The sequence below is a fragment of the Pseudophryne corroboree genome, chromosome 5 (assembly GCF_028390025.1).
Source record: "Pseudophryne corroboree isolate aPseCor3 chromosome 5, aPseCor3.hap2, whole genome shotgun sequence".
Classification (NCBI taxonomy): domain Eukaryota; kingdom Metazoa; phylum Chordata; class Amphibia; order Anura; family Myobatrachidae; genus Pseudophryne; species Pseudophryne corroboree.
The window spans coordinates 252,358,285-252,384,361 of NC_086448.1; the positions used below are offsets into that span (position 1 = coordinate 252,358,285).

The 26,077-nt window shown below is 46.4% G+C and overlaps 1 protein-coding gene across 11 annotated transcripts in view; it reads right to left on the reverse strand.

The window, feature by feature from the left end:
* NEK10 (NIMA related kinase 10) overlaps window positions 1-26,077 on the reverse strand; it is an 831,700-nt gene that overhangs the window by 347,126 nt on the left and 458,497 nt on the right. For all 11 annotated transcript variants that reach the window (XM_063922254.1, XM_063922250.1, XM_063922255.1 and 8 more), the window contains one exon: window positions 21,268-21,338. In XM_063922254.1, the coding sequence (XP_063778324.1) occupies window positions 21,268-21,338 (71 nt within the window). The remainder of the gene's footprint in view (window positions 1-21,267; window positions 21,339-26,077) is intronic.

The following is a 26,077-nucleotide window of genomic DNA, read 5'->3' on the forward strand; positions in this document are numbered from 1 at the left end:
GAAATATGCCGGGCAAGGAAAATTTCTACTACCCGTGATGACTCCAGGACACAGCTAGTGGGAAAACTACACCAATGGGACATGTCCCTACTCGATGAGGCAATCGGTATGAAAACAGTGGAGGTCCCAGCAATAGAATTCTCTTTAGTTGGGACTCATGTAGCAGAGATTCTGGATGCCAGGCAATCAGGTGTGGACAAGGAGCAACCCCGTATGTTGGTACTGAGTGATGGAGCCATGCTATTTGCAAAACCATCTGAGGTGAGCGTTATTAAGGAAAGGCAAGAGAACTTCCCAGAAGTGGTGGGGGAATGGTCCAAGGAAACTGGGGTGAGTTACTACACCACCTCACTTCCTGAGGAGCAGACGCCACTGGAGTCCACAGACCTGGCACTACTCTTTCAGGAACAGCCAGTAAAGATTCCTGAGATCGCAGCTACCGTGCAGACCAAACCCACCACAGGCCAGTCAGCAGTGCGCAGTGGAAGCTGTGACTACGATCAGCTTTGCCGAGAGCTGCAGGAAGTTCTGAGTCGGTGGATCTTGAAAAAAGGTCTTGGGTCAGTAAAAGCATGGCTGCCTGACATTTTACTCAACCTTCTGGATTGGGTGGCCAAGTGGAAGCCACAGTCCCAGGAAAAGCCACAAAAGGGGCAGAAGGAAGGCCCAATGCGACCCAGCAACCGAGGACACTTGGGAGAAGTCTGGAAGCGGTGCCATCGATGTGGACATTGGGGGCATCTCCGTCGGGAGTGTCCCAGAAAGAGAGATCAGTTGGATCAATCCCCAACCACAGGTGTTGTTGGCAGGAGCCATGATTGGGAAACCAAACATTACCTCCCTGATGCGCCAGAGGCGAGGGGGGTAAATGCCACTTGCAATGTTATTGTTGGTGAAAAGCAAAGCAACAGGCAAAGGAAGAACTTTCACCACTACACACCAGTGACAACTGGGTATCAGCAACCCATTTTCCCCACCTCCGGACCTCTGAGGGTGAGTAGCCAAGACCATCCTGAGGGGGTGTTAGTCCTAGGGGAGGAGGCTAAGTCTAGACTGCAAGAAGCCCAGTTACTAGATCCAGAACTAGATGGGATGCGGGCAATTGCAGATAGGGCATATGAGACCGGGATGCCAGAGGAATGTGTTTGGATGGATGGATTACTGCATACCGTGTCCAGTCCAAATCATAAGTACAGGCTGGTAGTCCCACCCGAATATCGGGGTCTGTTCCTAGCTCAGGCCCATAGGGCAGGTACCAGTCACTGGGGAAAACGAAGAACAAGAGCCAGGCTCAGGCAGCATTTCATGTGGTTAGGTTTAGCAAGGGATGTAGATCGCTATATAGCCAACTGTGCAGATTGCCAGAATAAGTTACAGCACGGCTGCATCAGTGACAGTCAGACACAGGAGGAGGGTAGGCAGCATAGACAGCAAGACATTGAGGAGTGTGTGCTATCACTGTCAGTAGTCCCTGGGGGAAGTAAAGAGCAGCAGGAATCCTGCAGGCAGTCAGTCCATAAGCGGGCGCAGACTGGGGAAATAAGTAACCCCAGGACAGATAGGAACTGGGGGAGGTGGAGGCGCAGCCAGGCAGGGCCCCAGGCAACCAAGGAAAGGCAGTGGGTAGGTCACTCAGACAGTAGGGCTCAGACTAGCTACTGGAGAAGGAGACAGAGACTTCCTTCAGAGGTTCGGGGAACTGACTGGTGCTGGTGGTTACAAGAGAACAACATGGGACAACAAGTAAACGCTGGAAGTGGTGCACAGACCAGCAGGAATTGTTTCAACATGCGGAGGTCAACATACAACCTGCAGTAGTGTCTGCAGAAGAGACTGGGGCTCAAGTTTAAAAAGTGGGGGAGGTATATGTAACGAAACGAGATGGACTTGGACTGAGAACCTTTATATTCATCACTCGTTTCTCTCAGTATAATGTACTTTTTAATCCTTGGCCCAGTCTAGGTATATACACCAGAGCCTAGGTGTATCATGTATACTGTTATTTGATGTTATTAGGTATTTATTGTCCTCGCTATTACCTGCAATATGGTATGTATTGGAGATATAAAGACAATTGCCATACTGTGTGACTATAGCAGGACAGGCCATAGTGTGTGACATGAGGAAAGCCAGGCAGCTGTGCTAGTTCATTACCATTTGTATCACATATACAAATGGTGTGATAGGTGTTGCTGGTAATGTAATCAGAACAATGACTGAGTGACTGGTAAGATAGCTAGCTGCCAGCCCAAGTTATGTATCTAGGTCATCAGGTCATCTGGGAGGTAATTAGGTTAGAACTCCCAGAGGATGTACAATGGCTCTCCACAGCACTATACTGGCTGAAATAGCCTTGGGATATCCTGACCCAACCTCCTGAGTAGACTGTTTGGCACCAGAGGGGATCTGCCAGTCAGGTATATAAGGAGAGCAGGTCTCAATGGAAGAGAGTCTATTGTGGTGGATCCTGTGAATCAGACATCAGCAGGAAACACTCTGAGCTGGGCATCGTTGTGCCACCAGAGGAAACCCTACCAAGACAGGGTCAGTGTGAGCCAGTACCCCAGGCTGGGGGACACAGGACTGTCTAGCAAGAGGTAGTGGTAAGGATACAGATTACTTCTATTGCTACTTATGGATGCTGACTGCAAGAGGCTGCTGGAGGATATGTTTTACCAATTACCCTGTAACATGTGACTATTTTATGGTGTTGTGCTGTCATAATAAAGACTTATTTTTTATATATTCTGATCTGCCCGAGTGAATTGAATCCCACAGAGGGTAACCACCATCCCAGTGAAGCGTGGTTTCCTCACAATTGGCGGCAGCAGTGGGATCACTCGGTCCGGTATCACAAGAACCGGGAGGCTGCGAGGAATGCAAGCGTTTGCAGTCCAAGAGCCTTGCAGGGACAGCACAACACGGGAAACACAGCACTCAGAGAAAGCCAGTCAGAGGACTTATAAGAAACGTGAGCCATGAAGAGATACAGCTCCCTAAACCTGAAGCGGATCCAGGAAATATGCCGGGCAAGGAAAATTTCTACTACCCGTGATGACTCCAGGACACAGCTAGTGGGAAAACTACACCAATGGGACATGTCCCTACTCGATGAGGCAATCGGTATGAAAACAGTGGAGGTCCCAGCAATAGAATTCTCTTTAGTTGGGACTCATGTAGCAGAGATTCTGGATGCCAGGCAATCAGGTGTGGACAAGGAGCAACCCCGTATGTTGGTACTGAGTGATGGAGCCATGCTATTTGCAAAACCATCTGAGGTGAGCGTTATTAAGGAAAGGCAAGAGAACTTCCCAGAAGTGGTGGGGGAATGGTCCAAGGAAACTGGGGTGAGTTACTACACCACCTCACTTCCTGAGGAGCAGACGCCACTGGAGTCCACAGACCTGGCACTACTCTTTCAGGAACAGCCAGTAAAGATTCCTGAGATCGCAGCTACCGTGCAGACCAAACCCACCACAGGCCAGTCAGCAGTGCGCAGTGGAAGCTGTGACTACGATCAGCTTTGCCGAGAGCTGCAGGAAGTTCTGAGTCGGTGGATCTTGAAAAAAGGTCTTGGGTCAGTAAAAGCATGGCTGCCTGACATTTTACTCAACCTTCTGGATTGGGTGGCCAAGTGGAAGCCACAGTCCCAGGAAAAGCCACAAAAGGGGCAGAAGGAAGGCCCAATGCGACCCAGCAACCGAGGACACTTGGGAGAAGTCTGGAAGCGGTGCCATCGATGTGGACATTGGGGGCATCTCCGTCGGGAGTGTCCCAGAAAGAGAGATCAGTTGGATCAATCCCCAACCACAGGTGTTGTTGGCAGGAGCCATGATTGGGAAACCAAACATTACCTCCCTGATGCGCCAGAGGCGAGGGGGGTAAATGCCACTTGCAATGTTATTGTTGGTGAAAAGCAAAGCAACAGGCAAAGGAAGAACTTTCACCACTACACACCAGTGACAACTGGGTATCAGCAACCCATTTTCCCCACCTCCGGACCTCTGAGGGTGAGTAGCCAAGACCATCCTGAGGGGGTGTTAGTCCTAGGGGAGGAGGCTAAGTCTAGACTGCAAGAAGCCCAGTTACTAGATCCAGAACTAGATGGGATGCGGGCAATTGCAGATAGGGCATATGAGACCGGGATGCCAGAGGAATGTGTTTGGATGGATGGATTACTGCATACCGTGTCCAGTCCAAATCATAAGTACAGGCTGGTAGTCCCACCCGAATATCGGGGTCTGTTCCTAGCTCAGGCCCATAGGGCAGGTACCAGTCACTGGGGAAAACGAAGAACAAGAGCCAGGCTCAGGCAGCATTTCATGTGGTTAGGTTTAGCAAGGGATGTAGATCGCTATATAGCCAACTGTGCAGATTGCCAGAATAAGTTACAGCACGGCTGCATCAGTGACAGTCAGACACAGGAGGAGGGTAGGCAGCATAGACAGCAAGACATTGAGGAGTGTGTGCTATCACTGTCAGTAGTCCCTGGGGGAAGTAAAGAGCAGCAGGAATCCTGCAGGCAGTCAGTCCATAAGCGGGCGCAGACTGGGGAAATAAGTAACCCCAGGACAGATAGGAACTGGGGGAGGTGGAGGCGCAGCCAGGCAGGGCCCCAGGCAACCAAGGAAAGGCAGTGGGTAGGTCACTCAGACAGTAGGGCTCAGACTAGCTACTGGAGAAGGAGACAGAGACTTCCTTCAGAGGTTCGGGGAACTGACTGGTGCTGGTGGTTACAAGAGAACAACATGGGACAACAAGTAAACGCTGGAAGTGGTGCACAGACCAGCAGGAATTGTTTCAACATGCGGAGGTCAACATACAACCTGCAGTAGTGTCTGCAGAAGAGACTGGGGCTCAAGTTTAAAAAGTGGGGGAGGTATATGTAACGAAACGAGATGGACTTGGACTGAGAACCTTTATATTCATCACTCGTTTCTCTCAGTATAATGTACTTTTTAATCCTTGGCCCAGTCTAGGTATATACACCAGAGCCTAGGTGTATCATGTATACTGTTATTTGATGTTATTAGGTATTTATTGTCCTCGCTATTACCTGCAATATGGTATGTATTGGAGATATAAAGACAATTGCCATACTGTGTGACTATAGCAGGACAGGCCATAGTGTGTGACATGAGGAAAGCCAGGCAGCTGTGCTAGTTCATTACCATTTGTATCACATATGTGAGTCCATTGTGTGAGGTGTGATAGGTGTTGCTGGTAATGTAATCAGAACAATGACTGAGTGACTGGTAAGATAGCTAGCTGCCAGCCCAAGTTATGTATCTAGGTCATCAGGTCATCTGGGAGGTAATTAGGTTAGAACTCCCAAAGGATGTACAATGGCTCTCCACAGCACTATACTGGCTGAAATAGCCTTGGGATATCCTGACCCAACCTCCTGAGTAGACTGTTTGGCACCAGAGGGGATCTGCCAGTCAGGTATATAAGGAGAGCAGGTCTCAATGGAAGAGAGTCTATTGTGGTGGATCCTGTGAATCAGACATCAGCAGGAAACACTCTGAGCTGGGCATCGTTGTGCCACCAGAGGAAACCCTACCAAGACAGGGTCAGTGTGAGCCAGTACCCCAGGCTGGGGGACACAGGACTGTCTAGCAAGAGGTAGTGGTAAGGATACAGATTACTTCTATTGCTACTTATGGATGCTGACTGCAAGAGGCTGCTGGAGGATATGTGCTACCAATTACCCTGTAACATGTGACTATTTTATGGTGTTGTGCTGTCATAATAAAGACTTATTTTTTATATATTCTGATCTGCCCGAGTGAATTGAATCCCACAGAGGGTAACCACCATCCCAGTGAAGCGTGGTTTCCTCACAATACCAAAGCTCCAGAACGGGCGGGAGAGTGCGGACGACTCTGCTGCACCGACTGAGCAAACGCAAGGTCCTCATCGGCCAGGGTATCAAACTTATAGAACTTAGCAAAAGTGTTTGAACCCGACCAAGTAGCTGCTCGGCAAAGCTGTAACGCCGAGACGCCTCGGGCAGTCGCCCAAGATGAGCCCACTTTCCTGGCAGAATGGGCTTTTACTGACTTCGGCACCGGTAGTCCGGCCGAAGAATGAGCCTGCTGAATCGTACTACAAATCCAGCGTGCAATAGTCTGTTTTGAAGCAGGATGACCAATTTTGTTGGAAGCATACAAGACAAACAGCGCCTCAGTTTTCCTAGCAACAGCTGTCCTAGTGACGTAGATCTTCAACGCTCTTACAACATCCAGAGATTTTGGAATCGCCACAGCTTCCGTAGCCACCGGGACCACAACAGGTTGGTTAATGTGAAATGAAGAAACCACCTTCGGCAGAAATTGTTGACGAGTCCTCAATTCCGCCCTATCCGAATGAAAAATCAAGTACGGGCTCTTATGAGATAAGGCCGCCAACTCTGACACCCACCTGGCAGACGCCAGTGCCAATAGCATAACTACCTTCCAAGTGAGAAATTTCAACTCAACCTTATGCAAAGGTTCAAACCAGGAAGACATGAGAAACCGTAAGACTACATCAAGGTCCCATGGAGCACAAACGGAGGATTGATATGCATTACTCCTTTCACAAAAGTCTGAACCTCTGGGAGGACAGCTAACTCTTTTTGAAAGAAAATAGACAAAGCCGAAATCTGCACTTTGATGGAACCCAATTTCAGGCATGCATCTACTCCCGCCTGTAAAAAGTGGAGAAAGCGACCCAAGTGAAAATCTTCCGCAGGAGCCATTTTAGACTCACACCAGGAAACATACTTCCTCCAAATACGGTGATAATGCTTCGCCGTAACCTCCTTCCTAGCCTTAATGAGAGTTGGAATTACCTCCCTGGGAATACCCTTACGAGCTAAGATCTGGCGCTCAACCTCCATGCCGTCAAACGCAGCCGCGGTAAGTCTGGAAACACGCATGGACTCTGCAACAACAGGTCCTCTCTTAGAAGAAGCGGCCAAGGACCTTCCACCCATAATTCCTGAAGATCCAGGTACCAGGCCCTTCTTGGCCAATCTGGAACGACGAGAATCGCCTGAACCCTTGCTCATCGAATGATCCCCAGTACCTTTGGAATGAGAGGAAGTGGAGGGAACACATACACCGACTGGAAAACCCACGGAGACACCAGGGCGTCCACTGCACTGGCTTGGGGGTCCCTTGACCTGGAACAATACCTCGGGAGCTTCTTGTTGAGACGAGACGCCATCATGTTGATCAACGGAATTCCCCAACGTTTTGTCACCTCTGCAAATACCTCTTGGTGAAGAGCCCACTCTCCCGGATGGAGATCGCGTCTGCTGAGGAAATCTGCTTCCCAGTTGTCCACTCCCGGTAGGAAGACTGCTGACAGGGCGCACACGTGTTGTTCCGCCCAGCGAAGGATTCTTGTGGCCTCCGCTATTGCCGCTCTGCTCCTTGTTCCGCCTTGACGGTTTATATGCACCACCGCTGTGAAGTTGTCTGACTGTACCAGGACAGGTCGACCCTGAAGAAGGCTTCTTGCTTGCAGCAGGCCGTTGTAAATGGCTCTTAACTCGAGAACATTTATGTGGAGACAGGCTTCCTGGAGCGACCATTTCCCCTGGAAGTTTCTTCCTTGGGTGACTGCGCCCCAGCCCCGGAGACTTGCATCTGTTGTTAGAAGCACCCAATCCTGGATACCGAACCGGCGTCCCCCTAGGAGGTGATGATCTTGTAGCCACCACAGGAGAGAAATTCTGGCTCTGGGAGATAGACTTATCTTCCGGTGCATGTGCAGGTGAGACCCGGACCATTTGCTCAGCAAGTCCCACTGAAACACCCGGGCAAGAAACCTGCCAAATGGAATGGCTTTGTATGCCGCAACCATCTTCCCCAGCACCAGAGTACAGTGATGGATTGACACACTCGTCGGCCTCAGAAGTTCCCTGACCATCGCCTGCAGTTCCAGAGCCTTTTCTTCTGGAAGAAATACTTTCTGTTAATCCGTATCCAGAATCATGTCCAGAAAAGGCAGCCGAGTGGTCGGAATCAACTGAGATTTTGGCAAATTGAGTACCCAACCGTGCTGTCGCAGAACCGACAGTGACAAATCTACACTTCTCAGCAACCGTTCCTTGGACCTCGCCTTTATCAGGAGATCGTCCAAGTACAGGATCATTGTAACCCCTTGTTTGCGAAGGAGAACCATCATTTCCGCCATGACTTTGGTGAAAATCCTCGGAGCCGTGGAGAGCCCAAACGGCAATGTCTGAAATTGGTAATGAGAATCCTGTATCGCAAACCTGAGGAAGGCCTGATGCGAAGGATATATCGGGACATGTAAGTAGGCATCCTTTATGTCGACTGACGCCATAAAATCCCCCCCTTCCAGGCTGGCAATTACCGCTCGAAGGGATTCCATCTTGAACTTGAAAACTTTCAAGTATGGATTGAGGGATTTTAGATTTAGAATTGGTCTGACCGAACCGTCCGGTTTCGGCACAACAAAGAGGCTCGAGTAGAACCCCTCCCCCCGCTGGTACGAGGGAACGGGAACAATGACCCTCTGTAGACATAATTTTTGAATCGCTGCCAGCACCATCTCCCTGTCCGGAAGAGCTACTGGTAATGCCGAAATGAAGAACCGGTGAGGGGGTATCTCCTGAAACTCCAGTTTGTATCCCTGAGACACAATCTCTAGGACCCAAGGATCCAGGTCTGATTGAATCCAGACCTGACTGAATATTCGTAGACGGCCCCCCACCGGTCCGGACTCCCCCAGGGAAGCCCCAGCGTCATGCGGTGGACTTGGTAGCAGCAGGGGAGGACTTTTGGTCCTAGGCGCCTGAGTCTGCAGGAGGTTTCCTTCCCCTTCCTCTACCTTTTGAAGCGAGGAAGGACGAACCTTTTCCACGCCTTTATTTATTGTGACGAAAGGACTGCATTTGCTGATGTGGTGCCTTTTTCTGTTGTGTGGGAACATAAGGAAGAAAAGAGGACTTACCCGCAGTCGCGGTCGAGACCAGGTCAGCTAAGCCGTCCCCAAACATGACAGTACCTTTGAAGGGTAACGCTTCCATAGCCCTCTTGGAGTCGGCATCAGCGTTCCATTGATGGATCCACAACGCCCTCCTGGCTGATATCGACATGGCATTGGTTCTTGAACCCAAGAGACAGACGTGCCTCGCCGCATCCTTCAGGTAATCTGCAGCGTCCTTGATATAACCGAGAGTCAAAAGGACATTATCTTTATCAAGGGTATCCATATCATTAGCTAAATTCTCAGCCCATTTAGCAATAGCACTACTCACCCATACCGACGCCACAGCAGGTCTGAGCAATGCACCCGAATTAGCGAAAATGGACTTCAAAGACGTCTCCAGCTTACGATCCGCCGGATCCTTGAGAGCTGCCGTGTCAGGGGACGGAAGTGCTCTTTCTTAGACAAACGAGATAGAGCTTTGTCAACATTTGGAGACGCCTCCCATTTTTCCCTGTCATCAGAGGGGAAAGGATACGCCATGTAAATTCTCTTGGGAATCTGCCACCTCTTATCCGGCGACTCCCAAGCCTTTTCACAAAGAGTATTCATTTCATGAGAGGGGGGAAACTTCACCTCAGGTTTTTTTCCCTTGAACAAGCAAATCCTTGTTTCCTGTACCTCAGGTTCATCAGAAATGTGTAAAACATCTTTTATAGCCACAATCATGTACTGAATACTCTTAACTAACCGTGGATGTAAAGCAGCCTCAGTGAAATCGACCTCGGAATCAGAGTCCGTGTCGGTATCAGTATCTACCACCTGAGTAAATGGCCGCTTTTGCGACCCGGATGGGATCTGAACCTGAGACAAAGCTTCTTCCATGGACTTTTTCCACACCTGCGTCTGTGACTCAGACTTATCTAACCTCTTTGATAAAGAAGCAACATTCGAATTTATCGTACTGAGCAATGCGAGTAAATCAGGTGTCGGCTGCGTCGACAGTCCCAAATCTAGCCCCGCATCCGCTCCCCCAATAACCTCCTCTGGTGAATAACATTCAGCCTCAGACATGCCGACACGTAGTACCGACACACAACAACACACAGAACGTCCCAGCTAGGTGACAGGCCCACAATGAAGCCCAGATAGAGGACACAGAGGGAGTATGCCAGCTCACACCCCAGCGCCCATATATCCCAAGAAAAGATATATGTACCCAGTGCTGCTTTGTAATAATAAGCACCACACTGCGCCCCCCCCCCCCCCCCTTCTGAATTTCTCCCCGTTACTTGCCTGAAGAATGTGGAGGTACCGGCAGCGTCTCTCTTCAGCCGCGTGTTGAAGGAGAAGATGGCGCCTGTGAGCCGCGGGACGAAGCTCCGCCCCCTTCCCGGCGCGCTTCGGCCCTCCAAATTTAAAAAGGAAAAATGCCGGCGGGGGTTTCTGGAAACGGTGCCGAGGCACCGAAAAGCTCTCTACCAGCCCCAAAACTCCAGTAACATTCTGCCCCAGCACCCTGCACCCAGTAAATACCGTTGGTGATGTGTGTGGGAGCATGGAGCACAGCGTTACCGCTGTGCTGTACCTTCCATTACTGAAGTCTTCTGCCGTCCTGAAGTCTTCTGATCTTCTCAAACTCACCCGACTTCTTTTTTCTGGCTTCTGTGAGGGGGTGACGGTGCGGCTCCGGGAACAAGCAGCTAGGCGCACCAAGTGATCGAACCCTCTGGAGCTAATGGTGTCCAGTAGCCGAGAAGCAGAGCCCTTAACTAAGAAGAAGTAGGTCTGCTCCTCTCCCCTCACTCCCACGCTGCAGGGAGCCTGTAGCCAGCAGGTCTCCCTGAAAATAAAAAACCTAACAAAGTATTTTCTAGAGAAATTCAGGAGAGCTCCCCTAGTGTGCATCCAGTCACTCCTGGGCACAAAGTCTAACTGGGGTCTGGAGGAGGGGCATGGAGGGAGGAGCCAGTTCACACCCAGACTAAGTCTTTTAAGTGTGCCCAAGCTCCTGCGGATCCCGTCTATACCCCATGGTCCTTTTGGAGTCCCCAGCATCCTCTAGGACGTAAAATAAAATTAGGAACTCTACACCTACATCCACTGATGTCTCCCTTAACCCCCTGTTGATGCCCTCATTGATTATGTGGCATGAAAGCCACTGGAAATTGAATTTAAACAACCACCATTCACAGTTCTCTAGCTGCTGGGTAGTGATGAATTTCATGATGGCCAAGCTGCATACTCCTTTACTTCTTGGACTAGAGTTGGAGTGCGCATTATTAGTCCCTTTGTGATACTATCTCCTTTAGCTCTCAAGTGTGCTGCCTTGGAGTAATCCTTGACTCCTCCCTCTCCTACAAACCACACATTCAGTACCTCTCACAAACCTGCCATTTCCATCTCAAAAACAATTCCAGGATCAGACCCTTTCTCACCCCGGATGCTACTAACACAATCATCCAACTAACTGGTCATCTCCAGATTGGACTACTGTAATCCCCTCCTTTCTGGCCTCCCTGACATATGCCTCTCTCCATTCTAATCTATCCTCAAAACTGCTGCCTGTCTCAGAATCCAATTCAAGCTTCTCACTCACATACAAAGCCCTCACCCACTCTTCTGCCTCTTACATCTCTCTCATGACCTCATCTCTCTCTACACTCCCACCTGTCCTCTTCGCTCTGCTAATGCACGCCGCCTCTCCTGCCAACTGATTACCTCCTCCCACTCCTACCTACAAGATTTTGCACATGTTGCTCCCTATCTCTGGAATTCTCTACCTCTCCCCATCCGTACAAAACGTAAAACGGACCCTCAAGCCAACTGTCCTCCTAACCCTCTTGTCCATGCTCACAGTCTACCACTACTGTTTCACCACGGTCTGTTAGCCCTTCACCTTTTAGATTGTATGCTAGCAAGAGCATGGCCTTCTTCCCTCATGTGCCTTTCCTTCACTTACTTACACTATCTTATACTCAATACTCCCTTTGATGGCACCTAACCCCTGGTTTTATGTGTATACCTTGTACTTGTCCTATAGTGTTTTCAACCTGTAAGTGCTTTTTTTCTTGTTTTGCTCAATTGTTTATGTATTCTGTTATGTGTCCTGCGGATCTCTTGTGGCACCATCATATAAATAAAAGCTAATAATAATATTACTACTAGGAAACCTATTTCTTTCTCGGTGGCATGTTCTGCATTTGTTTCTTCATTCACATAATTTGGCTTTTTCCAAATACAGAATTACGTCCACACAGTGTTGACTGCCGAGCAAACTGTTTAAACAAATTTGTATTTAGTCCTTGACAGCCCCGAGATTCTGCCTAAGGTTTTTTCCTATTTGTATGGGTCAGTGCATAACCCTCATTTGACTGACAGGAAGGCCGGCATCACTCAGTGCGTCTTGAAGTTCCCACACTTACATCATAATGATACGTATTGTGAAAGCCTTGGTTCATGCCAATAAGGTAATATCGGATAGCATGTACAGGGAGATGCAGTTAGGAGAATTTTATAAGGGTTATCTCTTCTCATTTCTGGGGTTTTGATTGGTCTGCAACTCTCAACTCACTGCCTGAAATGTGCTTGCTGCAATACTTCTCTGTATCACTGCTTATGGGAATGCATTCCAATTAAAGTTTTGACTTGAGGCCAAAAACTATAAGTTGGTATTCTTGTTTAATTGTGTCCCACTCTCACCTGACTATTTTTTAGGTACAAGAATTATGAGTGGATGTAAAAAGAGTATTGATAATTATTTCCAAAAATTGTATCTTAGAGTATTGGATTCATGAGAAGGATAATGCTCTGACATTTACATTGATATATAAGGAGCCCTTTGGTGTAATTCAGATTTACAAATATTAATGCAGAACTGCCCCAGAATGCCAATCTAAAATAAGGAGATGGTAAAATTCCTTACTCGATAATGAGCTGTAAATCCCAGAATGTCCATCCGATAAACATAAAATTGGTCTTTTTTCATAAAACAGAGTGGATACAAATCCTCAAATAAATAATGGATATAATTATACTTATGTCCTTGGAGAGCATAATCTCACAATAATAAACAATGTAAAATGAATGATACAGTAGAATAATAATATATATCACAGTATCGTAGCAGGATTAAACAGATATAGAAAAAGATGTTTTAAAACAAAAATAAAGCATAAACATAAAATAAAACTGTAATTACACTCTGGAGTTCCTATGGGTGAGATTTATTTTATGGACCTTCATCATGTCAACATAAGAATGTCGACATGCAGCATGTCAACATTCTCGCAATGTAAACACTGACAAACGTGATATTCATCATGTCAACACTGATAAAATGTTGACATGACTAGAATGTTGACAAAACTCCTGGAGCTGTATTCCATGCACTTTTCGATTTTGTACTAACATTGTGAACAGCATTTACAAAGCCTTTTAAGTTAACCTTTAAAATCTGGGAGGTTTTTTTTTCCGTCACCCTGTATATCAATCACTGGTTGTCTGACATATACAGTATGATATATATGTTCACTTTGCACCTTGATGTTATCATGCATTCTATCACTGAACGGGTGGATGAATCAAGAAGTGCATTAGCCACAAGTGATGTATCCATAGTCCATTACAGTCAGGGTGTTCCCTGATTAAAACTATTTTAACACCGCCACAATAACTTGGGTTATTGCTGGGTTAACCCAGGTCGCTGCACAGTGTAAAAGTGTCCCCAAAAAACGAGTTTTTTGGTAAGAACTTACCGTTGTTAAAACTCTTTCTGCTAAGTACACTGGGCTCCACAAGGATGGACAATGGGGTGTAGAGTAGGATCTTGATCCGAGGCACCAACAGGCTCAAAGCTTTGACTGTTCCCAAGATGCACAGCGCCGCCTCCTCTATAACCCCACCTCCCTGCACAGGACCTCAGCTTTTTGTAAACCAGCCCAATGCAGTAGCAGGAAAGAGACGACAACAGTTAGTAGCCACATACATCACACTCTCACGAAAGGAGAAGTGTCAGCGGCTAATGCCATACCAACCCAAAGAAGCACCTTGTGGAGCCCAGTGTACCTCGCAGAAAGAGTTTTAACAACGGTAAATTCTTACCATAAAACTTGTTTTCTGCTGCGGGGTACACTGGGCTCCACAAGGATGGACAATGGGGATGTCCTAAAGCAGTTCCTTATGGGAGGGGACGCACTGTAGCGGGCACAAGAACCCGGCGTCCAAAGGAAGCATCCTGGGAAGCGGCAGTATCGAAGGCATAGAACCTTATGAACGTGGTCACTGAGGACCACATAGCCGCCTTGCACAATTGGTCAAGGGTCGCACCACGTTGGGCCGCCCAAGAAGGTCCAACAGACCGAGTAGAATGGGCCGTAATGTGATCAGGAGCTGACAGACCAGCCTTCACATAAGCATGTGCAATCACCATTCTAATCCATCTGGACAGGGTCTGCTTGTGAGCAGGCCAGCCACATTTGTGAAATCCAAACAAAACAAAGAATCAGATTTTCGAATAGAAGTTCTCTTCACATAGATACGGAGAGCCCGTACCACATCCAAAGACCGCTCTTTGGGAGACAAGTCAGGAGAGACAAAGGCCGGAACCACAATCTCCTGATTAAGGTGGAACGAAGAAACCACCTTTGGTAAATAACCGGGACGAGTCAGAAGGACCGCCCGGTCACGGTGAAAAATCAGATATGGGGAACTACAGGACAGGGCACCCAAATCCGACACTCTTCTAGCAGAGTTAGCAAGAACACCACCTTAAGTGAAAGCCACTTAAGATCAGCTGAACCAAGAGGTTCAAACGAAGGCACCTGCAACGCCTCCAAAACCACCGACAAGTCCCAAGAAGCCACAGGCGGGACATAGGGAGGTTGGATACGCAACACACCCTGAGTGAAAGTATGAACATCAGGCAAAGTCGCAATTTTTCTCTGAAACCACACTGACAAGGCAGAAATATGAACCTTGAGGGAGGCCAGACACAGGCCTAAATCAAGGCCCTGCGGCAGAAAAGCCAAAAGTTTGGCTGTACTAAACTTGGAAGTGTCATAATTGTTAGATGCGCACCAAACAAAGTAGGAATGCCAGACCCTATGGTAAATCCGGGCAGAGGCCGGTTTCCGGGCCCGCAACATAGTTTTAATGACCGCCTGAGAAAAACCCTTAGCCCTCAAGACGGAAGCTTCAAGAGCCACACCGTCAAAGACAGCCGGGCTAGGTCCTGGTAGACACATGGGCCCTGAACGAGGAGGACTGGGCATTGTGGAAGTAGAATTGGACGCTCTGACGATAGGCCCTGCAGGTCTGAGAACCAGTGCCGTCTGGGCCACGCTGGAGCTATGAGAAGCAGGATTCCTCTTTCTTGCTTGAACTTCCGAATTACCCTGGGCAGGAGTGGAAGTGGAGGGAACAGATACACCAACTGAAACACCCACTGGGTCACCAGTGCATCCATTGCTATTGCTTGTGGGTCTCTCGACCTGGAACAATATTTCTGAAGCTTCTTGTTGAGACGTCATGCCATCATATCTACTTGAGGAACGCCCCAACGATCTGCTACCTCTGCAAAGACTTCTGGGTGGAGGCCCCATTCTCCTGGATGGAGATCGTGTCTGCTGAGGAAGCCTGCTTCCCAGTTGTCCACTCCCGGAATGAAAAATGCCGACAGAGCTTTTGCATGTTTTCTGCCCAGAGGAGTATCTTTGTCACCTCTGCCATTGCCGCTCTGTTTTTTTTTCCGCCCTGGCGGTTTATGTAAGCTACTGCCGTTACATTGTCTGACTGGATCTGTATGGGACGACCTTGAAGAAGGTGTGCCGCTTGATGAAGGCTGTTGTACACAGCTCTCAATTCCAGAATGTTTATGTGGAGTACTTCTTGACTTGACCATTGTCCTTGGAAGCTTTCCCCTTGCGTGACTGCTCCCCAACCTCGGAGGCTTGCATCTGTGTTCACCAGGATCCAAGTCTGAATCCCGAACCTGCGTCCCTCCAGGAGGTGAGAACTTTGAAGCCACCACAAGAGTGAAATACTGGCTTTTGTTGACAGGATTATCCTCTGGTGCACGGACCACTTGTCCAGTAGGTTCCATTGGAACACCCTGGCGTGGAATCGGCCAAATTGTAGAGCCTCGTAGGCTGCTACCATCTTTCCCAGCAGGCAGATGCACTGATGAATCGATACACGTGCTGGATTTAAAACTTGTTTGACCATCCTCTGGATCTCCAGAGCCTTTTCCACAGGTAGGAATACTTTCTGTGCTTCCGTGTCCAATATCATTCCCAGAAATGATAACCTCATTGTGGGTTCCAATTGTGATTTTGGAAGGTTTATGATCCAACCGTGCTGTTGAAGCACCATCAGGGAAAGTGCCGTGTTCTGCACTAGTTTCTCCCTGGATCCCGCTTTTATGGGGAGATCTTCCAAGTATGGGATGACTTTGACTCCTTTCTTGCGAAGAAGAACCATCATCTCCGCCATCACCTTGGTGAATATTCTCGGAGCCGTGGAGAGCCCGAAAAAGGCAATGTTTGGAACTGGTAGTGGCAGACCTGTACCGCAAACTTCAGGTATGCCTGATGCGGCGGGTAGATGGGAACATGTAAATAAAAATCTTTGATGTCCATCGATACCAGAAAATTCCTTTTCCTCCAATCTGGAGATCACCACTCTCAGGGATTCCATCTTGAATTTGAACCTTTTCAAATAAAGGTTCAGAGTCTTTAGGTTTAAAATCGGTCTGACCAAGCCATCCGGTTTCGGCACTACAAACAGGCTTGAATAAAACCCTTTTTCCTGTTTTGACACAGGAACTAAGGAAATTACGTTGTCTTGACATAATTTCTGTATTGCGTTCAGCACTTTTGCTCTGTCCTGAACAGAAGCTGGTAAGGCTGATTTGAAAAATCGGCATGGGGAAGGTCCTGAAATTCCAATTTGTACCCTTGGGATACTATCTGCAATACCCAAGGATCCAGATCTGAGTGAACCCAGACCTGGCTGAAAGACAGTAGACGTGCTCCCACCAGATCGTACTCCCGCAGGGGAGCCCCAGTTTCATGCTGAGGTTTTAGCAGAAGTAGCTGTTGACTTCTGCTCCTGCAAAGCCTGATGGTGTTGTAGATTTTTTACCTCTTCCTCGACCTCTTCCTGCGAAGAAGGGGGTACCCTTTGCCTGTTTGGACTTGTTGGGCTGAAAGGATTGCATCGTATGAGAATGAAATCCTTTCCTAGGTGGAGCAGCTGTGGAAGGCAGAAATGCTGACTTGCCTGATGTAGTTGTTGAAATCATGGCATCCAGCTTGTCTCCAAAGAGGGCTTCTCCATTGTAAGGAAGCGCCTCAATATTATTTTTTGATTCCGCATCAGCATTCCATTGACGGATCCACAGCGTCCTGCGGGCTGAAATCGCCATAGCAGAGGATCTTGAACTCAGCAACCCAATATCCTTCATAGCTTCAACTAAGTAACCTGCAGCATCTTTGATATGGCCGAGAGTTAGGACTATTTTATCCCTGTCAACTGTGTCTATGTTAACAAGCAAGTTGTCAGACCATTTTTCCACAGCGTTACCTACCCACGCACAAGCAATGGTGGGCCTGAGTACTGTTCCGTTAGCCGTATATATGGATTTTAGGGTTGTTTCTAATTTACGGTCAGCTGGATCTTTTAAAGTGGCTGAACGAGGGGCAGGCAAAACTATTTTCTTAGACAGCCGAGAACTTGAGGTGTCTATCATTGGGGGTGTCTCCCATTTGTGCCTGTCTTCCTCAGGAAAGGGTACGCTACACGTATCCTTCTGGGAAGGGTAAATTTCTTTACTGGGTTAGCCCAGGATTCTTCAAAGAATGCATTCAAATCCTTTGAAGGAGGAAAAGTCCCAACCTGCTTTTTATTTAATTTAAAATAATCCTTTTCCTCAGGGACCAGTGTTGTTTCAGGAAACTCAAACACTTCCTTTATAGCAACTATCATACATTGAATGCTTTTGGCTAATTTGGGGTCTACCCCTCTCAAATCCCCAGTGTCGATGTCAGAGTCAGAATCTGTGTCTGTGTCCCCTTGCATTATCTGGGCCAGAGACCTTTTCTGGGAACTGGATGGGACCCGAGTGGATGATATGGAGGGGTCAGTAAACAGTGCATCCTCCACAGACTGCCTCCAATATCTAGTCTGTTGTTCACACTCAGAGAATTTCTTTGCAAGCATTGACATATTCTTTTGCAACATTCTCACCCACTCCTGCTCCTTCTGAGAGGGAAGGGCCACCACATTACCCTCTTGTGCATCTAAAATGGATTCTTCCTGGGAAGAACCCTCCCCAATGTCTGACATGTTACACACACACACCCCTATCACACAGGGGAGCTATTGGGGACAGACCCACACTAAAGTCTGTCAGGGAAACACAGAGGGATTTGCCAGTCCACACACTGCGCCTTATTGTGAATTGTGGAAATATTACCCACTTACAGCGCATAGACCAATAATAGGCCGACAGACCTAATTATAATGAACACTCTCTGCCCCTTCTATAACACCCTGTACTTGTATCAGTGTTGTCATGAGGAGAAACAGCATTCAGGAGCTTCACACTGGAGTTTCTGCAGGAGAAAATTGCACCCAGTGAGTGTTCTGGCAAGTCTGAGGAGAAGCCCCGCCCTTCAGCCTCAGCAATGTAATATTTATACTGGCTGGGGATGGCACATCAGTGGCTGTACATGTATGTACCCTTTTCGCCAGTGAGAGTAAGGTTTTAAAACATGCCCTCAGAGCGCACCCCCCGCGCTCTGCACCCTTGTGCTGAGAGACATGGCGCGCGCTGCGCGTGTACCTGTATGCAGCCAACGATGACCGGAGGATCCCCTCTCTGCAGGACTCCGGTAATATACTCACCAGCCTTCTGACTTCTGGCTCTGTTAGGGGGTGGCGGCAGTGCTGTGAGAGTGAACGCTGGCCAGGCTTGGGCTGTGTTCAGTACCCTTCAGGAGCTAATGGTGTCCTGTCAGCGGAAGCAGAACCATTAACTAATTGAGAAGTTGGTTCCTACTTCCCCCTTTAAGTCCCACGATTTTACCAGCAGCTTCCCTGTAAAATAAAAACCTAAGAAAGTCTTTTTCCAGCAAAGCTCTGTAGAGCTCCACTAGTGTGCATCCAGTCTCCTGGGCACATTTTCTAAACTGAGGTCTGGAGGAGGGGCATAGAGGGAGGAGCCAGTTCACACTGTTGAAAAGTCTTAAAGTGCCGAAGGCTCCTGCGGAACCGTCTATACCCCATGGTACTAAAATGGACCCCAGCAGCCTCTAGGACGTAAGAGAAAAATAACTTGGGTCCAGTGACCCGGGAATCCAATCTGGTTAATGAGCAGGATTTGACCTGGGAAGGACCCGGGTAACAGGTCAGTGTAAATGAGTGACCCTGGGAAGCCGACCCAGGTCCTGTTACAAGCATATGTAACAGCTCACGGGCGCATGTAGATTATGTCATCTCCAAGCACCGACAGAGAGAGGCCCCGGTTATATCCCGCGTACAGCCTGCTGTGTAAATGGGTTTCAAGCCACTGTGACACATCTTGAAACCCATGTTCAGTGACTGGGGCTGGACCTGGGTTTTCGGTGGAAAACAGGGATTAATGGATGTTGACCTGCACATCACTAACCACAAGCTTTACGGTAATTAGCTTATAACTTTTGTTACTCCATTTGGAGGTTTCACATTGTCCAAATATAATACAAAATTGATTATTCACACCTGAGCTTGTCTTTTTAACTCAACTATGATGCATGGGTTAGAACTATTTCAGTGAGATATATACTAATAAAATATATGCTAAAGGCACTTCATACAGTTGCTACATAATGCACATGGGACCAGAATAATAAATTGATAACAAGTAAACTGGTTAATAGATCAATATACAATATACCATTAAAAATTACATTTAATACATCTATGCAAATACTATGTACAGTATAGAGCCATTTCGTAAATACTGTATAGCCCAATGGCACCAGCTATCACCTCGTGACAGTACCTATGTAAGGGGGACGACCATATTTATTTGTGGTCTGATTCTCCTGGATAATTGTGCCCTGTGGGTTCTGTGTTATAGTGTCACCAACACAGCCTGCCATGGCCTAGTGATAGATGTGGCTTCTCACCCCCTAAAACTGCCATAACAAGCCCAGGTTTTGAGCCCTGGTACTTAGATCCTTTGCCATTTCCTGACCTCTACCATTCCATCTCTGTAAGCAAAATAGGTCACAATTGTAAGATGCTTCCAAGGCCCAAATGTAATAGCCTACAATTTGCGGGCACCATAATCACACTTGTGCCCAAAAATCTCAGATTATTACATTGGGCCCAAATCTGTATATGGACATATATATAGGGCAGTACGGATGGTGTAATGGTTAGCATTACTGCCTCACAGCACTCAGGTCATGGGTTCAATTCCCACCATGGCCCTAACTGTGGGGAGTTTGTATATCCTCCCCGTACTTGCATGGGTTTCCTCCGGGTACTCCGGTTTCCTCCCACAATCCAAAAATATACTGGTAGGTTAATTGGCTCCCAACAAAATTAACCCTAGCATGAATGTGTGTGCGTGCACATGTGATAGGGAATATAGATTGTAAGCAGGGACTGATGTGAATGACCGAATATTCTCTGTAAAGCGCTGCGGAATATGTGTGCGCTATATAAATAACTGGTAATAAATAAATAATAAATAAATATGTATGCCTCGTTTTGTGCACATGTATGGTATGGATATGTGTATTTTACACTAAAGAAACAAATGTAAAGCCAATAACAGTTTATGGAGGAGGAGAGTTCCAGGTGAAATTTACTGGGAAAGCTTAGTTCACAGAAACCCTACTTACATACAGAATACACATTTAGATAATTTTCTGACCATATTGTCAACCCTGAAAATGACACTGGTACAATGAAATGTATAACAATTATGGATTATGTCAACTCTGACAGATCAAGGGGAAGGCATTTAAAAAAAAAAAAATATACTACATCTATTGTCTTTGTAGAATGTACCAGTAAAATATGACGACATATTGATTTTTAAAAGAAATTAAGCTCTCTTAAGGCAAGGTACAGAACAAATGTCAAATTGTACATAAACAGAAAACAAATAGACAATGGGGGTTATTTCATAGTGCTGCAAACAATCCATAATCATTCTATATTGTCAGTCTATCAATCAATGCTAATTGTTGTTTGCTCACTTAGGGTTATTGCACGTTTGCCTTTCGTTAGCAAATAACCTCTAGAAACCTGTAGAGATTAAATTACCTTCTTATTGTATTTGAAACTTTTTCTGAATAGATTCCGTTGGATACTGGAATATACTCAGCCTCAACTATCTAAAAGCAAAATAGAGAAAAAGTATTAAAATCTATAACAAAATAAAATATTTAACAAAATGAATAAATTGTTAATTACAAACATTTGAATTTGCAAAAAAAAAAAAAAAAAAAGTGCAGTGTAAATGTGGAACCTACATAATACAATAATAACACAGTATGAGCTTTCCAAATTTAAAGTCCCCTACCCACAGTGAAAGGAGCCATGGTGTGGATTACTGGTACTGTAATGCAACCTATAATGAATGGGAATGCAGCCTATAATTTATCACTGATACCCAGTAAAGTTATATAGAGGTGCATTCAATTCTTGTTGGAACTGCAGTCTTGTCGGAAAGACGTCAGTTTTCAACTTTTTCAGGTCGAATAGTGATTCGACCTATTCAATGAGGCTGCCGTTTTTCCGACAGGTCGGCAATTCCGACTTCTTGGAAAACACGTGGATCTGTGGATTAGCCGCGGATCCACGTGTTTTGTTGGATTTTAGCCCCGTTTTCGACAATGTCAATCTAAAAAAAGTCGGATTAACATTGTCGAGAACGGCCAAATCCGACAGGATTTAGCCGCAAATTAATTACTTAATTCGCTGCTTTTGAGATGTACATTATAGAGTTATTTTCTAATATGTACCATATTGGGTTCACTATGTAATCTTGGCGCCAGGATCCCAACAACAGCAATCCCAACAGGGGTGAGTTAAGGGTATTCCTCCTTGTCCCCTAAACCTAATACTCCCTTCCCGCAGCCTAACCCTAACCTTCCCCCTTTGTGCCTAACCCTAATTCCCCCTCTCCGCTGCCAAAAACTAACTTTCCCTCCTCCGCAGCCTAACCATTACACTCCCATGGGGTGCCTAACTCTAACCCCCCTTTTCCCTGCAGCCCAAACCCAACACTCCTGGGTGGTTCCTAAACACTCCCAGCCCCAAACCTAACCATGCGGTATACTTACTATGGTCGGGAATCCGGTTGTCAGGATTCCGGCATCAGTCTCCTGACCTTTTCAGATTTCCGCCGTTGGCATTCTGACGGGTATCGGTATTCCGGCATCAGTGTTTCGGCTGTCAGGATCCTGACAGCCGCTTACTGACTGCATCCCACTATATTACTTACATTTCGATTTCCTCAAGATATGGTAAGTGAACTTGTTCTTTCTAACGATTTAATTACCAACATATTATGTAGTATTTACAGAATTAGCACCCATGCCATGTACCCCGTGGCTAATATCCCATGTGCCTAGGGGTGGCACATCTTAGGGGGTGGCACTTGGGCCCCTGTTTCATTACTGCCAATCCAGAGTTACCAGTGACAAATAATTCCACTCTAATGTACTATACACCATCTTTAGTTGCGTTTGAATTTGTAGGACATGTACAGAATGCCCTGTAAGCTGTACTTAGTAAATATGTATACATAATAAATAAATAAAAATGTCATAGCTCATTGCTTGTTTTATTATTAGATTATATTATACTGAACTACCAATTGCCAAAATGAGCGCTTATAATCAATGGAAATAATAAAATTGGATGGCAGGGGTACCCAATTCTGTTGTGCCTAGGAGCGAACTGACCACTAAATCTGCCCCTGTTCGTACCGTATATCCCTAGTTAGAATATGCAGCTAGAGTCTGCAAAGGTCTATTTCTGACCTTTAAAGGGGCATTGGATTCTCGAATATGTGCTGCTGGTTCATATGGTACGGTAGACTAATAGTGTTAATTTTATTGCACACATCTATGGAGTAAGAGGGAAAATTGCCGATGTTGGTGTCTGTGAAATGCCAGCATTCAGACCATCCCTATGGTGTTCTATGGCACTGCAGAGACAATGCCTGCAATTGACTTTCCCCCTCAGAGATTGCCAATAAGAACAATATCAAACGTTGATGTCCCCTCACAGTACATGTCTACACTCATGTACAGAAAGGTATGTAAGAACTGGGAGGATTTTTGAATTAGATTATGACATAAGTCTATGAGAAGTATCTTTATATGTTTGAATTTCTTTATTATATGTGTCAAATTCAGAAAAATATCACTCTGCACGTTGCCATATATGCACCTCATGCGCATGCCTGCTGCACGTGCACATTCTCTCCCGTGCGTGCGGATATACGCAGCCGCGTGATGGCGCCTCGGCCATGCGCTCGAGCGCGTGGTATGTGCATTTACGGTAGACTTTGTGTGCGTCTAGCGGGCGACTCAATCGTTTAATGATAGAATCAAATAGCATGTTTTATAGGTAATGTTCCCTTTAGTAATAACTGAAAGTTTGGTTAATGTAACTTGTTCACGGACTTGGGAATCCCTCTTTACATGGTACAAAGGGTCTGATTGAGGTTGAACAGCTGTGTCTGGTACCTAACCGAAGAGTATTTTAATAGCAATAATCCGGTGTTGGTTAGGTAAAGATTAATCGCTCCTGCGTGTAGTTATGACCATTAGTAGTTTCTGGACATATTCTATATTTGCAGTTCATTATCCATGCGGCGGGAATCCGGAGATTCCCACCCACCTGAGCTGTTTGAAATAGTCACAGCCCACCTGTTCAAACTAACCTATGACCTTTTGATATGATGCGAGGAGACATTCTTGTGTCCAATGAACAATGAGATTGTAGATCCCTTTGTAGTATACTGTACTCAGTGTATATAAGGTCAGCCAGCCTGAACAGCTCCCTCACTCTCCACAAACGGTTTTCATATTGATTAACTCGGGGCTGGTACCAGGCTGCACTGCGATTGTTCCCAGTGTGTGTAAATAATTCTCTGTAATCATCTCACTCTTTGTTTGTATTGGGCACAGTCTCTCTCTCTCTGTTTAGTTTAAGATTGTAACGTTATTGTATGTTTATGTCTAGATATTCTGTTAGATTTATATGTTAGTATGTAGTGTATGACTTGTAACTGTTTTACCCCTTTTCGATATAACTAAAAGTTTGTTAGTAAAGGTGTTGGATCCTTAGCACGATATTGTGTGTTCGTTACATTGCAGAGAGTAATAGGAGCGTCTCGATCGCTCAAACAGCTTTAGTGTTAACAAGGTTAAGCAGCGTTATATCGCTACAGTGTTTTAGTACAAGGTTTACAGTATAAGAATATCCTTTCTGTGTGTTACATTCAAGGTTTACTGATTGTCATCTTGTGAGCGTCTGCGCCGCTCGTGATCTCCTCGTGGTCTCGAGCGTCCGCTACGCTGGTAGCGTAGCATTACGGTAGTCGCTCGCCTATAGTGTGCCCGATACCAACAGCGTATTCTCGCGAGCGTTTGTGTCGCTCGAGCGGCTCGCTCCCGATACAGCGTCCGCTACGCTAAGAGCGTACCCTTACGGTACCTCGTGCGCCAATTGCGTACTGTGTCTCTTAACCTTTTATAGTGTGTAATATAGGATAAATATTAGGCTTTGTCAATTGGGGGCTCCTCCGCTCTTCACATATCTGCACTAGGTAACTTTAGCAGACATTATCGGTCAGCAAAGGGCGGGAAGGTGGTCCCACGTAGTGCTGACCAGATAAGCGTCCGCTTCGCTTAGTAAGGAGTGCTGAAGGAATCCGGAACCGGAGGTAAGAACAATACGCTATTATCTTTTAAAACTGTTTATTTCTGTTTTTGCATACGCACACACACATGCACGCACACATCTACATTGTTGTAGCTCACTTTCTTGTTGCCATTAGAATTGATTATTAGACACGTGCTGAAGAAATCTGGTGCTATTTAGTTGAGATTAAATAGGATAATTTTTAAGGGAATAATTGTAAAGGACACGCACACAGCATAGCAAATACTGTGTGGTGTACGGTAAGCGAGCATAGTTGAATATCGTTTACATTGATAGAAGCGTGTTGATTGTGTCGCTGTGGGCATATCTGCACTTTGTGCATACGTGTCTCGGACAACGTGCGAGATCACGTACGTGACGCAAAGGCATACGCACGTGGCGTGTTTTACGCAACGGAGCGTACGGATACGCCCACTGAGACTCAAATCACACAATAACCTTGTTTAGGGTGGGTGGTATAGTACAGCCACCTGATAATAGCACACGGTTGTTCAGTTTTTCCAAAAAGTATTAGTTAAAAGAAAAAAAAAAAAAGAAAAACCTTTTTCTACTGCAAAACCCAGGGATTGGACTCCTGCCGGTATGAAAGGAATTTCTGTACAGAAAGATCAGTATGCATATGAGTGAGTAGGAGTGAGTGTGGAACTTAAGGTATTATATTTGTGAACCCACAAATCGGGATCCCGTCGGAGACCACATCAGGTGAGTGGACACTTGGTGGCGTGGACTGGCTTGCCCGCGTTAACATTGTAGAAGGTAAAAGGAGCAAGTAGTTTCCGCAGACAAAAGGACTGCGAGGTATTTAAGCGCAGCCCGAGGGGTTTGGCGTAGCACCCATATAGTCAAGTTAAAGCTCCGGCTGAAGGTTTCGCAGCCTAAACAACCGATTCCATTGGTCGTAAAGCGTATAAATATTTAGTTATTTATGCGCTGTGCGACTGGACCGCACGTAATTGTGTGCATTAGTTTGTTACCTTGATACCCATTAAAAATTTATTGTGGGATCATAAACGCTATTTGTACATTCTAACGTGATTTGTGTAGGTTTTTGTTATTTTAAGGGAGTTTCGCTGTTCACTAAGGAAATCTCCAACAACCAATACTTACTGGGGAGGGATCGCATACTCTCACGCGCCCCAGTAAATAGAGGTTACAAAAGATCCCACGGATTGGA